Raw genomic sequence first — 14,750 nt, 5'->3', positions numbered from 1 at the left:
CAAAAGTCTTGACTGTGTATTACTTAGGTTCACTTCGAATTATCACCTTGCAGCCCATCAACTTGAATGGAACCCAGTTACCTTATTACAAACAGAAGTATACTCCATTACTAATTGGGGTCGGGAGTTACGCTTACTCGGTACGGGGCGCCCACATCTATAGGTTGTCATCAGACATTCCTCCCCAGTACCAAACCGGCCGACCCAGAGCCTACTATTGTCTGTGGCTTTAATGGCTGCAAACTTCGCGCCGTCCCGAGAGTAAAGCATGGCATAAGGAATGTATCGAATGTCCCTGGCGAGTCGTGAATCGAAGCCTTGGTTAAAGTGCTTTTGCTGCCGACCTGGACCGGCCTCTCGCTCATCAATAGGGCAATCAATGCAGATGGCCTAGACCACGGCGACATCCCAGCGATCGAGATTCGATTTTTCAGTTATCACCACTCACCATCGCGGAAAGACGGTTGGCAGAAGAGTCACTTTGCCAAGATAGCCATCATCAGCCCAAGAGCTCCTACAACACTGAAGACTGCTTCTCCATTTTCAGTCCTATTGTGTGCCGAAACTTGGCACATCCGAGCTCACATATCACACCCCCGCACTTCCATTATCATGCTTTGCCATGTTTCACTCATTTGTCGATCATATCTCAGCCGTCAGTAGACCTAAAGTGTTGAGCCTTGAAATCTATATTTGGTTCCCTCGTTCTTGAATAACAAATTACCAATACTTGAATAGTCAAGATGATATAATGACTTCATTAGGCAGCGGAAACAGTATCAAAATCATATCATGGACATATTCCGTCCTTTCCGCTCTGACGTCGAACGACTATTTGGCTTACAATCGACACCCTCCTCCTTAGACTCTTTTCACTTAAACGCCTTGACTCTTGTCTGCTGGATTTCATTTCGCCTATCAAACCAGTCAGACTCTAGGCACCACCAGAGTCTGCAGGGATTCAGCTTTACCGAAACTAACAGGAGTTATTTGCTTTGTAACCATGTCTCATAAAGCCCACAACCTTATATCTAGTAAATATCTTGAAGGTAAGCGACGAGTCTCAATACCGATGGGCGTTAAACCTTGATGCAAACCGTCATGTGCAGTAGAGTTACATGGCTCTTCTGTACCTGAAAATATTGATCTCTGGTTAATTAGCCACCGTTATTGAAACCTGATTCACCTGTTACAGCCCTCAAGTTGCAGATCTTCCCCTGGTACCTTGAGCTAACACCAGGCGTAAGCGCACCACAACGTTCATTGGATCCGGATTTGGATTGGTATCCTACAACTGAGCCGGAAGTCACTGTGACTGTCATCGCCAACATGAACCTTTTTACTTTTGACGTTATTGTACTAGCCTGATGAATCCACTGGTGGGCTTAGGACGCCTAGGGCGCCTCTACGCCTCCCGAAGTTCGGCGCCTCCGCCTTCGACATGTTAGTAGAGCTCGTTCCGCAGACCCGGTTCAAACATTACCAACACTTCATTACAAATACCAAGATACGTATAACCTTGGCACGAGATGCCTTCACGAACCCACGCAGAGCGTAATCAGAAGGTCAGAGCTCGGTGGCTCCTATCTTACGGGCCGAAGAGGCAGTGTTGTAGTCACGACCAGCCTTTGTGGCCATAAACTCGTCTCTATCGAAGTTTTATCGTATTGCCTGGCATGCTGAATTCCTCGACGCTGTTGTAGTCCACCATACTTGAGTCAACGCTGTGAGAAAACAGAAGACCAGATACGGATCAGTTACCTATGGGCGGGCAGCTAAAGCAAACATCTCGGTAGCCTCAGTAGCTCGTGATTCATTACGCAGGATTTTATACAAAGAGTTGGACATGAATAGTCTTGGTACCTCTCCGCTTAAGATAAAGTCAATAGATATGAATTGCATTGCTAATCTGATCTCTAAGGGTTCGTAAAACTATTTCTGAATGCCAAGTTGTGAAAGCTGCTGTTGATACATAATGTGAGTTAGTACAACGGCAGTTCAAAAGGTGGGAATTTTTGAAGCCATGCACTTGATGTTTGGTGTTTAGATGCCGTAAATTACCTAGAGTCAGACATGTTATGAGACACGCATATTAATTATGTGTTAAACGGTGAAGGTATGGTGCAACTTGCATGACTTCCTTTTCGTTTGATATCAACTCTATTAACAAAGGAACTTCCTCAAATCGAAACATTGTACCGTAAAACTAGCCCCAAAGTGATATATTCAGTCTAAATCTCTCTCATCCTGCTCCCTGAGGCGACTGCTCATTGCATTGTTCTCATTTTCATAGATCCTCATTACCATTGCACTGTTGCATCATGAGTACTCGGCTAACTTCAAGCTGTGGCTGTGTCCAAGTTGGATACCACTGCTCTCTTGCGTCCCAAAAGTCCTTTTTAGCCGTTGGCGAGGCATCGTACCATGGTTTGTCAGACTCTCCATCCTCAAACCACCCATTTGTTCCACCCACGGCGACATTGAGGATGAGGTAAAACTCCTGATCAAACGGCGCGTTCACATTAGGTGAGACAGTCCATGGATCAGTGAGCCTGGTGCCATTCTGATCCACATCGGGGAAACCCCCTCGTTTATACATGGGCTTCTTGAAGTTGGTGTATGTGACTTGGAGGAGTCGGGTGTTCACATAAGTGAAGAGATATTTTTCAGACCACTCCAAGCCAAACATGTTGAAACCAGCGCTATAGGTGGTGTGAAGGGCCTTTCGCTTGTTGTTGGTCTTCCACCAGCCATCGTTGGCAGAGTTGGGACCCCAGTGTAGCGCTGAGGAAACAATGTCGTTTCCACCCTGTTTGTACGTCCAGTTGTTTCCGCGTGATTCAATGATGTCGATCTCGCCAGATCTAGGCCAGGCACCATAGACACTCTGTCTTGGGAGCATCCAAATAGCAGGCCAGAGCCAGTCACCTTCAGGGAGCTTGGCAGTGACTTCGATACGGCCGTACCTAATGTTGGCGCCCTTCTTGGTATTGATACGACCAGATCTAGCGGGAGGAATCACACTGTTATTTCCAGCAGTTAAGTTGGTGGAGGCAACACAGTTCGACCAGACTTTAGAGGTGCAAGTGCCGGCCTTAAGAAGGTTGATGACGTTGTTCTTCTGCATCAACTTGGGATCCTGCAAAGTCGCCTTGATGATGAGTTTGCCATCTTCGACATAGACGTTCTCGTCCGTGTTTGTCGTCTGCTCGAATTGGCCATTTCTATGAGAGTTAGCCGTGTGGGAGAAAAAGAGACATCATGATCCAACATACCCATAGCCACCAACTTCGACTTCTTTAGTCCAAATGTTAGGATTCAGACCTTGACTGAAATCCTCGTCCATAACAAGACAATACTTGTTCTTGACTACGCTTCGAATGCCATCCCAGACAAGAAAGCCAGAACCCACGAGGCCGAGGAAGATTGCAAGAATTGGAAGGATGGTCACCCATTTTTCTTTGGGGTTGGTTTTTTCAAGCCACGGTTTCTCAACCTCGCCTGGCTTCACTCTCCTTGAGTGAAAGTATCGATTTCGCTCGTCGATCTGAGTTCCTGAGCCAGATGTAGATTCAGACTCTGAGGCAGGACTCGAGTACTCTGGAATACTGAACATGCCGCCGTGGTCACCTGAACCTGAACCTGAACCTCGCCCAGGGTCGATACTGTGGCGGTAACCTGTTGAGGTCGCCTCATGAGGGCCACTGGCGTCCATAGACCTTCGTGACATATCAGTCGGGCCAGGGCCTTCGTGCCCGCCGTAACTACTCTTTCGATATGGATTATTCATGTCAAACAAGCAGGTGAGAAATGAGATTCGAGTGAATAAAACTGAAGAGGCTGGATTTGTTTAGAAGGGAGAAGTCTTGTGATAAGATTCAACACCACAGTGACATTCATGATCCATGGTAATTGGGGCTAGTCAGGAACCAATACAAGGTAAGGAATGAATAGCTAGTCAAGGAGAAAGCCAAATTCAGACTTTTCTTTCATGTCAGAAATCGCACAATGGGATCACGTATCGAGTTCGTTGGCCAAGGGGAAGATCTGGCGGATGACAGAGAATTGTGGCACTGAGAAGAGGAAAGGCTAAGCCCAGTCAAGCTGAGCATGATGAAGCCATCGCTGGATGTAGAAATCGAGAACGAGGCTGATCCGCTGATTGCTTGGCAAGACAAACACGAGTTGCTAAGAACGGGATGGATGGATTGTAAGTCGATCGGATTAGGTATGAGTACAGTGCTTGTAAAGTTGACACTGTGTGTTATGGCCAAATGTATCACTGTGCGCAGAATCATCAACACTGTATGTCATCTTATATCAGCTCCACTGAACTATGGTCACTACATTCCATCCTTCTCGCCATCGCCATCATTCTCAGCGTGGTCATCGCCGTCTTGAACCTTCTCTCGCAACCGTCGATAAAAAAGTTTTTGGGCCAGATTTGAGTGTGCACTATCTCGATGCCTCGAACAATAGAACTTCCTTTTGAGTTTTAGTTCCCGCCCTATGCAGGAACCGAAGCGTGATCTCGCGAGATTCCGCTACCCCCAGTTGTACGAGCACATTGCCGTTTCCTTGGACAGAGGTTGTCTATGACGGCCGTCTTTTGGTTTATCCGCCGATATCTTCAGTTGATCAATAGTACCTAATAGTATCCATAGATCATCCGCCTTTCCCGGCTTCCCGTTTGACCTGGCGTTATAGCTTCAGCGAGCACGGTAGAACGGCAAACAAGTCGATCGTGAGAGCAAACTTGCCACGACTGAGACAAACCTCCCGCCCCTCCCGCTTACTCGAGCCCCTCAACTCTATTTCCACCTACCTACATGCATGGCGATCAGGAGCTGCCGTCTAGATCAACGCCCGGTGCAACTTCAAACCCCATTCCACTTGCACACTCCGGATCATGGCCGACTAGGTAGCCTTTCGGCCAACATCAAGTAAACTCGGTGCACCCATTTCCAGGCATGCTTAGGTCCGGTGCACTAACACCTCGGCTCGATGCAAACTCTATCAATACTAACCTCGAGCAAGCTTACTGCACGGCAGCAGTGTGTGCTTCATTCTAACTCCGAGGTGATGGGCAGCTGCAACACCGATGAATATGATATGACAATTACCTACCTGGCGGGATTCCATCTCTTTCAACGGAAAGCTCGCAGTATCCGTACCGCATACTCGGGACCGATAGCTTCACTGGAGAATAACGCCACAAGTGCCGTCCCACCTTGCTAAGAAGAACTTCGGAACTGGACATGGTCAGTTGAATCTCAAGTCGCTCTTGACTGGGCACTACGAGTTTAGGGACGCTTCCAGAGCCAACAGTGTTGAAGTGACCGGCTTCTTGAGGCGCTTTGCGTGTACATTGGATAAGTTTTAACAAGACTATATGGTCCAAACTTTAAGTCACCGACTGGTCGAGGATGCTCAGACACTTACACGAGGCCAACATTCGACGCTGTCTTGCATTGTTATATGACGGCATGTCTCGTCACTGACCACACAACTTTCTGTTTCTGGTGGTTTCCCCTCTTCTACAGTGTCAGGAAGCATTACAATAAGCCCCACGAGGGTTGTATGCTGTCACACAGGCCAAGGAATTCTTGGAATACAAGATGCAACAATGCCAGGGTGCATAGGTTGATAGCTAATCGGGATGCGCTGGCCAAAAATACGCATGTTCCTTAGCCCAAGAGATGAACTCAGAATATCTGCAAGGACTATACTTTGTATGATATCTGATCATGTTCAAGTGAGCAAGAGTTCATGTTATTGGATTAAGTGGTGGCTCGTTCCTGGTTGTCAGTCCCAATCCGGAGATCTGGGCCACTAACGACATCCTTGCAATGCAGGGTTTTAAGCAGGGTCCAGGGGTCGGATTTCGGCATGCCCGCAGATCTGACAGAAGCTACGGAGTACAACACTCCCAGACTTCCAAGTACCGTACCGTACCGCATAGCAATGGCAGAGGCTTGGCGATATTTTTGGGTGTCATTCGTGAGGCGCTCGAGTTCTGGAAGCTCTCTTGATGAGGCTAACAGTAGCGTCCCTCACCATAAGCGTGACCCAGCTCTAATTAGCTTCCAAAATTCCTATGACTGGCGGGATATCCGTACAGGATGTCACGGCTTCGCCTCTTAGAGAGACCTATTAAGCCTTGTCAAATGACCGTTTTTTCGGTTCCGGGCTTCTGCATTTCTTCCCATCGTTCCTGGATGGACTTCGCTCCTTTACCGTGTTGACCACGCTCCCTATTTCACATTTCACTCATTTATTTGAAACAGATTCACTGAACTTTTCTTTTTCTTAACTTCTGCACCAGAGACTGCAAGGTGTAGACCAGTTAGTCTATAGGCAGCCTTCCTACCATTACAACCTTGCCTCGTCAGTTTTATCAATTTTCTTTTCTAATAAACAGATACACAATGCGTCTGTCTAGAGTATTTGCTGGCGTTGCCAGTCTTGTGTCACTGGCAGTCGCTGATGATGCCACTGAAGCTCTGCCCATGGACCTGGGTAGTGTTTTGTCAAGGCACCCCAAGCTCTCAACATACTACAAATTGATCCAGGTATTAAATACGTTACTTTGCGAGCCGAAGATTGTTATCTAACGCCTTCAGAAATTCCCCGATGTCCTGTTGCAGCTTCCCAGCTATGAGGGTGTCACGGTAAGTTGGATCTGATTATCCTAGCCGCAGGGGCAGCGACTAATTTCTAATGTTTCTTAGATTGTTGCTCCTTCCAATGATGCTTTCAACCAAATCCCTTATTCTCCTCTCTCCAATATTTGGGACCCGAACGATGCCAAGGTCACTGTTCCGCTCCTTCAGTACCACATTCTGCAGGGTACTATAAGCACGATGAAGCTGAAGGAGGGGCCTGCATATGTCAAGCCTACACTTCTTCTCAATCCTAAATGGAGCAATGTCACTGCTGGTCAGAACATCCTTATCAACAAACAACCTGACGATGTTATCTTCAGTACCCGGCTGGGTAATCGAGCTACGGTCATCAACTACGATATCAAGTTTCAAGGTGGGCTCATCCAGATTGTTGACAGTCTGTTGATTCCGCCCTCTGGTATTCGTCAGGTACTCATGGCAAGTAAGGTTGACTCGTTTCTTGGGGGACTCTTCAGAGCTGGCCTCATGCCTGATCTTGCTGGTCGTCAGGACATCACTGTCTTTGCTCCAAGAGATCAGGCCATGGAGATGGTTGGCAGTGCACTCAGCGGCATGTCAACCAAGGAGTTAGCGGGTGTCATGGGATACCACATTATACCTGGCAAGGTCCTTGTCTCGACTGACCTCGATAATGCCACATCTCTTACCACATTGACTGGCGAGGAGGTCCACGTCCGCCAAATTGGCAATGAGAAGTTCGTCAACTCGGCCAAGATCATCACGACTGACCTTCTCATTTCCAATGGTATACTTCACATCATCTCCAATGTCAATAACCCAAAGGAGGCCGATGCGGTTCCTAATCCTAGTCTCTGGCTTCAGAATCCCGTGTTCAAGTCTGCTGGCGTTGACGATGTCTTCGACTCGGATATCCCTTGTACCGCGAGTTGTCCAGTGACAAACACGCCAACACCTACACCGGCAGATGATGCTGAGAACAACGCTGTGGCAACACCGTGGTTCACCACAAGGTCAAGCAGGGGAGTGGCTGCTCCTCGGGCCACAGCACATGTTGCCCGCGCTGCACTGGGTATCATGGGTATAGGTGCGGGGATGGCGCTCCTGTAGTAAGAGTTGGTGTTCTTCTGGTCTCTTTGTTCTGCGTGAGCTTTCTTGAGCTTTGGCGTTTTAGGTCGGTTGGCTTTGCAGAAGTTTAGATCTCTCCATCTTTCGATCAATAATTACCCCAACAGTCGTTAACGGAACCAAGCATCGTCCTTTTTGCCAGTATGTTCCCCGAGATTCCACAGATCTTGCTCTTAGTCAAGCAGTGTTTGATCAACATGGATCGAACTTCTTGGCGAAACAGGCATGGCACTTGTCGTCTGGACTTCTCATCAACTCCGCGTCAGTCAAGTCTTCCGACGACATGGATCATTAGTCTTTGTTCTATCGTTCGGATGAGGTTTTTAACTTGAACGGATATCGTTATCCTCTAGGCGTGTAAAGTGATTGGTGAAGTTTTTTTCTTAGTCTCCTGTCGATACACGGAGAGATCTAGATCCGTTCAAGGCCGCGGATGTTATGCATGCAATTATGTACGACTGACACAAAGATAATCCTTGTCCTCCGGTCAGTACTAAGTAAATGGCACCACGACTTGCCATATTCAGTATATACAAAATACAAGTTTTTGGTATCACAGAACGGCAACATTGTCATAGCGCACGGAAGATGCCGCTATGGGGTCTAGGGTAAGCATCTCAAGTACGTGGCAAAAGCAACCCGGCCAGAATTGCTCACCTGGTTCGTGGGGTACAGTAGAATTTAGAAGTGGAAAAGCCTGTCGGTGTCTCGGCCGACAACCTTAATAGGCAAAGCCCGAGAATCTGTAACTAGGGGGAATAGAACGGGCGGTGCGTTGGATTGACAGGGTTATCGTGTATATGTATCTTTGCCTGTAAGTGAAGCGGGCTGAGCTAGGACAGGTGTAAGTAAGTTAGTAGGTGGATAAAGTCTTGGCTGTATCATGCTATTTAGGTATCATTGAGGCGACGGCGACTTACTCAATCACCCCGGAGATACATACAGGAAGAAGAAATCCGCAGATCAGAAGAGGAGAGAGAAAAACAAGTTCAGACCGCGTAAACTAGACAAATGTTTCGTAACCAGTATCCATTCCTTGGCAACTGAGTCATTCGTTATCACAAACATCCAAGCACGGGAAATAAATCCACATTTACACGAGGCAAGATTGAGATACGCCGAATACACAGACGACAGGCCATGCATGCAAAGTCAAGACGGGATAAATAAACGCGATAGACCCGCTATACGTCTGCCGCTGTAATATACCGCTCAGCGACTAAACTAATTGACTAAGATACCTTGCTTGCCCTGCCCTGCCCTGCCTCGCCTTGCTCGACTAACAAGCTTAGTTCGGCGACCATGGAAACGGTTTCAACCAAAGGGAGCCAGGAGGTGGAAAGGATCATGAATCAGTGCCGTTGCCCACTATGAATGGATACGGAATCGGAATCGGAATCAGGCTCAGAGCCAGAACCTATCACCCCCCCACCAGAAAGAGCAGCACGCTCGCTCGCTTGCTGAGTCGACGACTCTTCGTTCATAACCGGTAGAATATGGCAGAGGCCTCAAAAGAAAAAGAGTGACATGCCGGCCTCTCTCTGTGTGTCGCTCATGCGCCAAGCCGCATCATCGGATTGCTGCTCTGCCAGATTCATCCAAAAGTCAACGCATCCCCCACAAACCAACACCCCAGTCAGCTCTCCGTATCACTTCTGGCAGAGTCCTTCAGGGCATGCGTGCGTCCGTAACCTATACCTTACGCTCCGTAATGCACCGGACCGGACCGTATTGTGTTGTACCGTACCATACCGTAACGGACTGGGCTGTCCGTCCGTCTCAGGCAAAACTTCCACTCCCACTCTCCCCCTCCCCCCCAATCTGAAATAATGCACATCTCGCAACCCACACCATAAACGCTGCCGGTCTGTGGCTTATCCATCACTCCCGTACTTCCCGCCTGTTCGGTCCAAAGTCTTGTTTCGGGCCATATGCTGAATCCTGGTATGATCGCCCCACGAGATGTGATGCGAAGAAGCATGAGACTTCGGGCATGGTGCTGTATGATAAGTGACATGATGCTTGGCGTAAACTCCTCTCCTGCCTCTTGTACTCTCTTTCAACTGTCCTACACGGGGTCGATTCCCAAGACATGAACTCCAGGTGGCGGAACAGGGGTCTCTTCTTCTTGGAGGTCGATCTTGGCTTCGAGAAAAGCAGAACCCTTGTCACTCCAAGAGAGCGGAAAGAGGCTTGATCGACAAAGGAAATCTGGCACAAGGTAACAAAGATTGCTATTAGAAACGCCCAAAGGTCAGAACAGTTCCCATGTATGAGGAGGAGACGGCGGCGGGTCTGGCTGAGGAGGAGGGACACGCGGCCCTCCTGGAGGTGTTGGCGGAGGGTCTGGATCTTGCGATTCGAGAGACATCGGGCAGTGAGCCACACGCAAAGTGTGGAAGTGAGGGTCAAGATAGAGGTGAGGAGGAGCCCGAGGCATCATGGACATGTGAGAGAACTCAAAAGGCTGCACCTTCAGAGGCATCAAGACAAGAAATAGAGAAATAGAGGACACACTGGGTCCTGACCCTCCAGAGACACTAGTCAAAGTGGTAAATGGTATCCGATAGATAGTCTTAGTTTAGGCTTGTGGTTTATGTTATACTATTCTTCGACATTACTGCCACCCCAGTATCTCCAGATAGTCGGTGCGACACCGATCCTCTTAATGAGGCTCACGTTTCGCCCTTGGACGACATGGCACATCATCGACCTTGGCCAGGTGGGTAGTATGCTCGTCAGATCAATGTGTAAGGTGGTTCACGATAGATATCCACGTTGACCTACACGATCAACTGCGGAAGGTGTAGTCGACGGCATCTAGACCCGCACCCGCACCCGCGCCCCAGGATCAGGCCTTAAAACCCGGTGGCTTTCTCGCTGTTTCTCAAAGGATCATCATTGTCGTATCCAGCATCGTGCCTCACAGCAACACATCGTTCGTGCCGAGCCCATCAGGTGGTCAAACCAGTGAGGGGGATTGGATTTGCACGGCGAACATGTTGCCCAGATGAGCGGAGTCCACGTATCTGAGTAGGTCCAGCCAGCCTCAGGGCCCGGGGACCGAGTAGGGAAGGCAAGTAGATATTTCAGTATGCGCTAAATAAGTACCGGTATGACCATGGCACAGCCACCGATATTGTCATCGGCGATTTGAGCCTCAACCAGAATCCATAGCAATAGTCATTTATTCATATTCTAGAGAATGCCCCTCATAGCAGGGTGGAGGCGGTAGGTGCCCGTGGGAGAACACCCGGGGGTAGGGAAACAACAAAGAGACCCAAGAAGGCATGCCAGAGCATTGATGATGTGCGTAAAGCCGTTCTCAGGCTCTGAGCTCAATATACCTCCCGTGGTTCATACAAGCTGAAACCGGCTACCCATGTATGATAGCGTCAACTCAAAAGGAACACCTAGCATCCTAAAGAGATCGGTGGGGTCCCAATTTGGCTGCCGAGGGGACCTCAAAGGCAAAGATTGCCTGAGTGATCACACAGAAAACGCAGCCGGACCACAAGTCCTCGGTAGCACAACCGACTTGAACCCTGCAACGCGCACGGCACCCATGTCAGAGACAGCTGCCAAACTCGAATACGGACCTATGACAGCTGTCCGTCTACCAGGCTCTCCAGGCTCTTGCCATGGCCCTCGAAACAGACACTATGCGCCACACACCACCTTCTCTGTCGTACCATGCTGAATATGCAAGGCTCCTAAAGCAGTAATGTGAGAAAGGGGGCTCGACACCCCAGCAAAAGCCGAGGCGTTGTCTATCGGGCCTCAGAATCTTGCCTCTATAGGCTTCCAGCTGATTAGGGAAAAATCTCCTGGCTTGACTAGCCGGCAGCGCCTTTACCCGTACCCTGCCCCGGGATCTCGTAATTGGCGCCATGCAAGTGGATCACATGCTGGGTATGATATGCTCTTGACGGTGAATACACGATGCTAGTATGTATAGCCGCCGAGAGTGATGCGATGTGCGGCTGTGCCTAAAGCTACCACGGCCTCGATTTACACCAGTGCAGAATGGGATCTCGTCACAAAACCCGCAAGGGGGTGTGTACTGTACCCTAGATGCGGTGTCACCGCTGTGACGCACAGCTTATCCAGTACTGTACCGATATGCATGGTGTGAGAGAATGTGTGAACATCATGCCTGTCAAGACACCCTTGGTGGTGTCAGATCTGCTATGTGTCAAACATCTGCACTTTATGTGTTCGGTGCATGTTTAAACCGAGCTCGCTTTGACAACTGTGAGCCACGACTTGGCTGCGTAGGAGGGCATGGCAGACTGTCGCATGGCGAGTGGTGCAGTCTGACAGCGGCCCCTCTTGAAACGGTGACCCGAGCCAAGCTCAAGACCAACTAATACCCTGGTCGTTCACGATTCATGGATCTTGCTTGCAAGAGCGGCGTCGTAGGATCCGCCTCTCCTCAGCCCTATAGGAGAAGCCACAGTTGTGGGTGAAGGCCGCTGAGGGCAAGACTAAGACCCCGGCCTGGTATCAGACTGTCCTGGCTCGATGGACCATGTTGCTTATGGGCGGTATTACTCAAACGATCCCACTGTTGCCGTGCTTCGGTGCATAAGGGAGTGCTGGTTGGATCAAACTATCGCGAAGGGTCGAGTTGCGCCATGACTTAGTCTACTAAGCATGGGGTCTCTTATATCCCCACACCAGGTCGCCTTAGCCGAGCGGGGAGAGGTGCGAATCGTGACAAATGGTAGATGGGATCTAGTGACCAGTGACTGGTCCCTGAATGGTCGATATACGTTCGAAACTAGTGGCTGGAGCAGTAGCACTCAAAGTCTATCCTCAACTTCCCAGCTCCGAAATCTGTGACTTGTGTGCATATCCATGGGAACGCATCGGGGGCAATCCTTGCTGGCCCCGTCTGCGGCAATTGTCCTGAAACGCCGAAACCAAAACGAGATCACGTACATGAATTGAACTGGGACATTGATAGACAATTCGGATAATGGGCGAGTGATTGGCCGTGACAGAACGCAGCAAACCTGGGTCTGATCCAAAAAGTTGATAGGCGGGATTCTTGAGGGTCCTCGTTGCCGAACATAACTTGGTGGTAAGACGTACATCTTCACCTGTTCAGATGTCAGTTTGCCAGACGGGAGACAGATACAAGTGACTAACTTGTTTCCGAGAGCTAATTAAAACCTGGGGCCGTTGTTTATTCTGTTCCTTTTTCCCTGTCCTCTCGTGACGCCAATCGAAGCAAATTAATTACACCTAAAGAGCTTTTGAATCATTTTGGCCCGCGTCCTCGAGATCGACTTCGACCTTCACGACTATCAATGCTCCCGCGTCGTCTTGTCTCGTGATCATCGTGGCGGCCGGTTGCTTTTCGCCGGGGACCTGGAGATCTCGAGCGTGATCTAGATGAAAAGGAGTTGTTGGATCGACTGCGGTATCGGCTTCCACCACCGCCACGGGAAGGAGGGGGGCCAACCGACGATCTGGAAGGCGAACGCGATCCTGGACGATACACATCAGACCTGGGTCCGTACCGACTTCCTGGAGACGCTCGACGGCGACCTCCACCTCCAACACCACCACCCATGCCGTTACTTCCTCCCATGCCTGCACCAGGGGGCCCCCCACGTGCTCCCGCAAACGGAACTCTAGGATCAATGTTGGCTCCACGCCGAGCTGTTGGAGGCGCAGGAGAAAGCTTGCGACGGGGAAGCACTATGGACACATTGATCGCGGATCCATCCACCTGAGCTTCATGCATGTGGGCTATCGCGGCCTCGGCATCGTCCTCGTAGTCGTAAAGTATGTATGCTGTGCCACGGTTTGTTCCAACTTTAGCTGTTATTAGCTGATGTCCGAAATAGATGAGAGGCGGTCATCTTACAGGTTCTGTTTATGGGAAGATCAAGGTCCTTGATGCGTCCAAACTGCCCAAAGATCTCATAAAGATGCTGCTCATTGATGTTCTTGGAAAGTCGCTCTACAACAATCTAGACATACTAAATCAGTTTCCGCAACCCGGCCATAACTGTTCAAGACGTACCTTTGTGCTCTTGGCGGCTGGGGAAGCACTCCTATCTCTGTCGTTGCGGTCGCGAGCCCCGCGGCTCCAGCTACGACTTCGGCTTCGACTCCGGCTGTTGCTACGACTTCGAGTGCGGCTGCGAGATCTGTAACGGCCATTACGACGCTGGGGTGATGTGGAGCGGGCGGGTGACCGTGAGTCGTGATGATGGCGGCGCTGGGGTGAACGAGAACGTTCAGAGCGTGCAGCGGGTGAGCGCGTGCGCGACCTGTAACGGCCGCGAGATGGTGATCGCGAAGCCATTAGGACGCCAAGGGCAAAGTCGGCCTCAGCTCAAAATGATGTTTGATATCGCGTGTTGAAGTAGAAGGAATTGGTTTGAAACGCGGAATGTGGCGGTTGGAAGGCTTGTGGGCTAGCTGCTGGAGCTTTCTTGACAGGTGATCACGTGACTGTGTAGATGACGCGCCATAGAGGTAGGTACCTTATCCAGTAGGTACCTATTTGGGGTTTGGCTTGTCCAGTTTTGGCAATCCGCTACTTTACCTCTCTTAGTAGGTATGCATACCTATAGTTGGTATAAAATCAAGCGTTTCTGTTTTGTTTAGCGGGTGACTGGTTGTTTTCAGCAAATAAGGTAATCAATTATACACGGTTTCCTTCATTTGGGATAAGATAGTAAGAGAGTGACATATTATGCAAAGGAAGGCTCATAACTGGCTGACACAACCTGAATGCTTCCCTTCCAAACTGGATACTGCCTCGAAATATCTATGCATTGTCGATCATCACTGTGGAACCTAGCCCTGGGCTGACTGATAGCTAATAAGGTAGTCTACCCGTCCGTTCCATGTCATTACCTCCCTGCAAGTAAGTATCCGTATAGCGTGGAGTTGTACATAGCCGCAACCTTACCCTTGATATAATAACCCTGCACTGTCCTGCAAGCAACCCAATCC

At 49.5% G+C, this 14,750-nt stretch overlaps 3 protein-coding genes across 3 annotated transcripts; 1 reads left to right on the top strand and 2 right to left on the bottom strand.

Annotated features, from left to right (window-relative positions):
• Positions 1-2,287: 2,287 nt before the first annotated feature.
• On the bottom strand, positions 2,288-3,730 carry FMAN_08983 (uncharacterized protein; the record flags this gene model as incomplete). The annotated part of the gene is made up of 2 exons (XM_041829772.1): positions 2,288-3,224; positions 3,276-3,730. 2 exons carry the CDS (start codon positions 3,728-3,730, stop codon positions 2,288-2,290), a joined length of 1,392 nt encoding a protein of 463 aa, XP_041680502.1.
• A 2,698-nt stretch (positions 3,731-6,428) lies between these two features.
• Positions 6,429-7,754, top strand: FMAN_08982 (uncharacterized protein; the record flags this gene model as incomplete). Its single annotated transcript, XM_041829771.1, has 3 exons — positions 6,429-6,572; positions 6,624-6,671; positions 6,732-7,754. The coding sequence occupies 3 exons, from the start codon at positions 6,429-6,431 to the stop codon at positions 7,752-7,754; spliced, it is 1,215 nt and encodes a 404-aa protein (XP_041680501.1).
• Positions 7,755-13,038: 5,284 nt separating this feature from the next.
• On the bottom strand, positions 13,039-14,094 carry FMAN_08981 (uncharacterized protein; the record flags this gene model as incomplete). The annotated part of the gene is made up of 3 exons (XM_041829770.1): positions 13,039-13,598; positions 13,651-13,756; positions 13,810-14,094. 3 exons carry the CDS (start codon positions 14,092-14,094, stop codon positions 13,039-13,041), a joined length of 951 nt encoding a protein of 316 aa, XP_041680500.1.
• Positions 14,095-14,750: the final 656 nt, after the last annotated feature.

This window comes from Fusarium mangiferae, assembly GCF_900044065.1.
Source record: "Fusarium mangiferae strain MRC7560 genome assembly, contig: FMAN_scaffold004, whole genome shotgun sequence".
Classification (NCBI taxonomy): domain Eukaryota; kingdom Fungi; phylum Ascomycota; class Sordariomycetes; order Hypocreales; family Nectriaceae; genus Fusarium; species Fusarium mangiferae.
Note: the sequence above shows the minus strand (reverse complement) of the source record. Positions and strands in the feature narration are given on the sequence as shown.